This window comes from Camelina sativa, chromosome 7 (assembly GCF_000633955.1).
Source record: "Camelina sativa cultivar DH55 chromosome 7, Cs, whole genome shotgun sequence".
Taxonomy (NCBI): domain Eukaryota; kingdom Viridiplantae; phylum Streptophyta; class Magnoliopsida; order Brassicales; family Brassicaceae; genus Camelina; species Camelina sativa.
Genome location: NC_025691.1, coordinates 11,548,405 through 11,551,978, shown reverse-complemented (window position 1 = coordinate 11,551,978; position 3,574 = coordinate 11,548,405). Strand labels below are relative to the sequence as shown.

At 29.4% G+C, this 3,574-nt stretch overlaps 1 protein-coding gene across 1 annotated transcript; it reads right to left on the bottom strand.

Moving 5' to 3' along the window:
• Nucleotides 1,407-2,227, bottom strand: LOC104700951 (cysteine protease inhibitor WSCP-like). Its single transcript, XM_010416562.2, has one exon. The coding sequence runs from the start codon at nt 2,160-2,162 to the stop codon at nt 1,527-1,529; it is 636 nt and encodes a 211-aa protein (XP_010414864.1). The 5' UTR covers nt 2,163-2,227; the 3' UTR covers nt 1,407-1,526.

Here is a 3,574-nt window from a genome sequence, read left to right as displayed (position 1 = left end):
GACTTAACCTACACTATACCGCATATTAATTATTTTGTTACAATATTAATTAATCGATTTAGTTAGATATGTCTATTAATCTAATATTCATATTGTTAACAAAATAATGAGATGATATTTTATCCATGTAGCATCGAATTAATGATATTTTAAGTTTCTATTAATATCTACTCAAACATGTCTAGCCATATAACCCGTCGTGTGATATTTTAATTCGTTGTACACCGCAGAAAAAACTTCATAAAAATCTAAATATATTTTAAAATTTTTAAATGTTTTAATAAAGTTTCTTTTTTTAGAAATTGAACTTCTTATAATATTTGAATTTCTTATAAAGTTTAAATATTATTAATATCTTAAACAGTTATAAAAATTAAATGTTTTAATAATTGAAATATCAACAATCTTTAAAGTTTTTAAGAAATTCACAAAATAACGAGATGATATTTTACCCGTGTAGCACCGAATTAATGATATTTTAATTTTCTATTAATATCAACTCAAACATGTCCTGCCATATAATCTGTCATGTAATATTTTAATACGTATATATTATTAAAATTTAAAATTTTTGAAAAAATTTTATTGTTTTAGAAATTGAAATACTTATAATATTTGAACTTCTTGTAATGTTTAAATATTATTCATATCTTAAATATTTTATAAAAAGATAAATGTTTTAATAATTGAAATATTAATAATCTTTAAAATTTGAAAAAAGTTATACATTTGAATTTTTAAAGTTATTAAAAGTTGAAATTCTTTAAAATAAAGAACCATAAGAAAATGCATAAATTTTTTAATTTCAATGCCTGATAAATCAAGGTTTCTGCTCATTCGTATTCAGAATCATTTTGGTCTTTTTTTTATTAATATGACTTTGAATCTTTGCCTAATTTTCTTAGGTGATGTAGGACATTTTGTATATTTTTTTTATTCATCAGTTGCGCAATATATGTCTATTTAAAAAAATTTAAATTACATCATATGCAGAAAAAATCATAAATTTTATTAACTAAATATATTAGATAAAAAATTAAAATAATTTAAATATAAAATAAAATAAATGTGAAAGAATAATCACATATTTTTGTTTTAATTAGGTTGAGAGATTTCTTTATCTTTTAAATATTACCTATAATTGATTTTTATGTTACTATAATTAACTAAATTCATACTATCCTTACTTACCAAAAATTAGACTAACCCGTATATTATAAGACACCTATGTCACAAGTTTATAACCAAAAAATAATAAATATATCTATTATATAGTCTAAAAAAAATGTCGTATACTTCCGTTTTATTATATAGAGAATTTTTTAAGGTGTATTATTCTATTTCCCAAATATTATAATTAGCAGTCGCATTGACAAGCCCGACCATGCATAAATAATAAAGCGCTATAAAGGATAATTTTGTTTTATTTATGGAAAATAAAAACTTGCATGCGGGTATTATCTCAACCCATTATTTCTTGCCATGGACGAGTCTCAGGCTTTTTTTTACATGATTTTGACCAGTAGCTAGAACGGGAACATTCTTAGAGAAGTAGAAGTAGTAATAGTCGCTTCATCAACCTTTTTGAATTTGACGAGTAAGGTTTTAGCCTTATCATTGGTGAGAACTAGTTGTGGTACCCCAAAACCTCCTGGCTTAGTTCCAATAGGTCCGGAAAAGCTGGTCAGCTTATAGGTGTTTGTTCCGGCTTTCTCAATCTTGAACCAGCTATTCTGTTCCTGCTTTGTACCACCAACGAGAATGGAAGGCTCTTCGGTAGCTGATGAGGATTCATCGACTTTCCAAAACTTGGAAAGCTGATCGCAGAGCCAGAATTTGGACTTAAACTCAATATTTACATAATCATCTGTAGAAATGGTTGTTTTCGTGGTTGGGTTTGGAAATGAGAAGGTAACTGGTACGCCTGGTATGAACGTAATGGCTGTTTGGACAATGCCAAGTGGACATAAGGAACCTAGTGTAGGGGGGGCTGGGACAAGACCACCTCCGGGGACGTTGGTATTGACTGGCTGGATGTAGTATTGTTGATCGGTTTTAAGATCAGTTTCAACAGTTACCTTCACCGGTTCGCCTGCTTGGGTGCAGACAGCTGCAGCTAACAGGAGAGTGATGAGAAAAGAGACCACTGAAGGTTTATTCATTTTGATGGTTTTGTGTTTTTAAAGATTTAATGTTTACTTTTCTGAGGGGTTTGAGTTGTGGAACACAAGAACATTTTGTATCGGTATTTATAGGAGTTCTCATGCAGTTAAATCGAGTATGGCAGTAAAAAAGAGATAACAAACTACCATGTGGTTGAGTAAAACCTAAAATTGTCAGCTATAAATGCTTGGCTTTTTTCGGCACTGTCACATTCTGATCATTTTTGTGATGGGTCCTTCTACTATAGTGAGGGTTGAAAAGAAGGGATTAGACTATGGTAATCGATTCAAAATTAGAATTTCAACACGAGGAAGATGCACAATGTCCATGCTAACAAATTTATATAGCAAAACAAGGATGATCAAATAATTCACGGGAAGAAGACAATATTTCAGAGGATGAGTGATTCAACGTATAGAATGATTACCAACATCTCTAGACACAAGTTGGCCTGCTAATTTTCTTTTTATTTTCTTTTGTTATTTATTACATCATCATCGAATCTAAGTACCAACGTCACATTTGAATATGACAAACGGCTCCACGGATAACCAAAGAATGTGTATTTTTGGTAATTTGAACAAGCTGCTAAATCATGAATCAAAATTATCTCCACTTTTTCCTGACAAAATAATAAATATGTGATGATAGTTCACTACTAAAGAAATTCGCTATAATGAAAATTCAGTTTTTGTATAATCAGAAAGCGATATGAATCAAGAGATGGAAGAAAAGGGCAGATCGTAAAACTTGCCAATATATGCATAATCTTCCAGTAGTAGACTTCTTGATCCAACGCTGCGGACAACACGTACGTAATCACTTGTGCGTTTTATTCCTAAATTGAATATTATCCCATCGTGACGTTTAATTTGTAAGTCATAACATGTTTTTAATTCGTAAGTCATAACATGTTTTTTATTTCGTAAGTCTCTTAAGTCATAACATGGTTTTTTCTTTGTCTAAAAAAAAAAATTGACTCTGTATTTTTGTTTTCTTTTTGTTTCCAAGAGTTTTTTTACATATATAAAAGATGCCTGCAATTAAACAAAACAACAACTCCTTTTGTAGTCGAATTTGAGAATTAAAAAGATATAACCTTCCAACAAAAAAGTTATTAAGGACCACCATATATAAGCCTAATATTAGAGAGCACTAATTAAATATGGTTAGTAAGTTTATCAGAATTAAGTTCACTGTAATTAAACACGACTACTCCGGTTATCTTAGACTCTTTGGTTATCGATTCGAACTTCGATTTAAGCACGAGGAAAATGCACAATGGTCCATGGTAAAAAAAAAACAATATGAAGAAAGAGAGTTTATAGGCTTTATCAAAATAGATCAAATAATTTAAGGGAAAAAGACAAGATTTCAAAGAGTGAGAGATAGGAATGATTCTCAACTATCT

Excerpts from the sequence above, each read along its gene's own strand:
- LOC104700951 (XM_010416562.2), bottom strand. The coding sequence starts at position 2,162 with ATGAATAAACCTTCAGTGGTCTCTTTTCTCATCACTCTCCTGTTAGCT.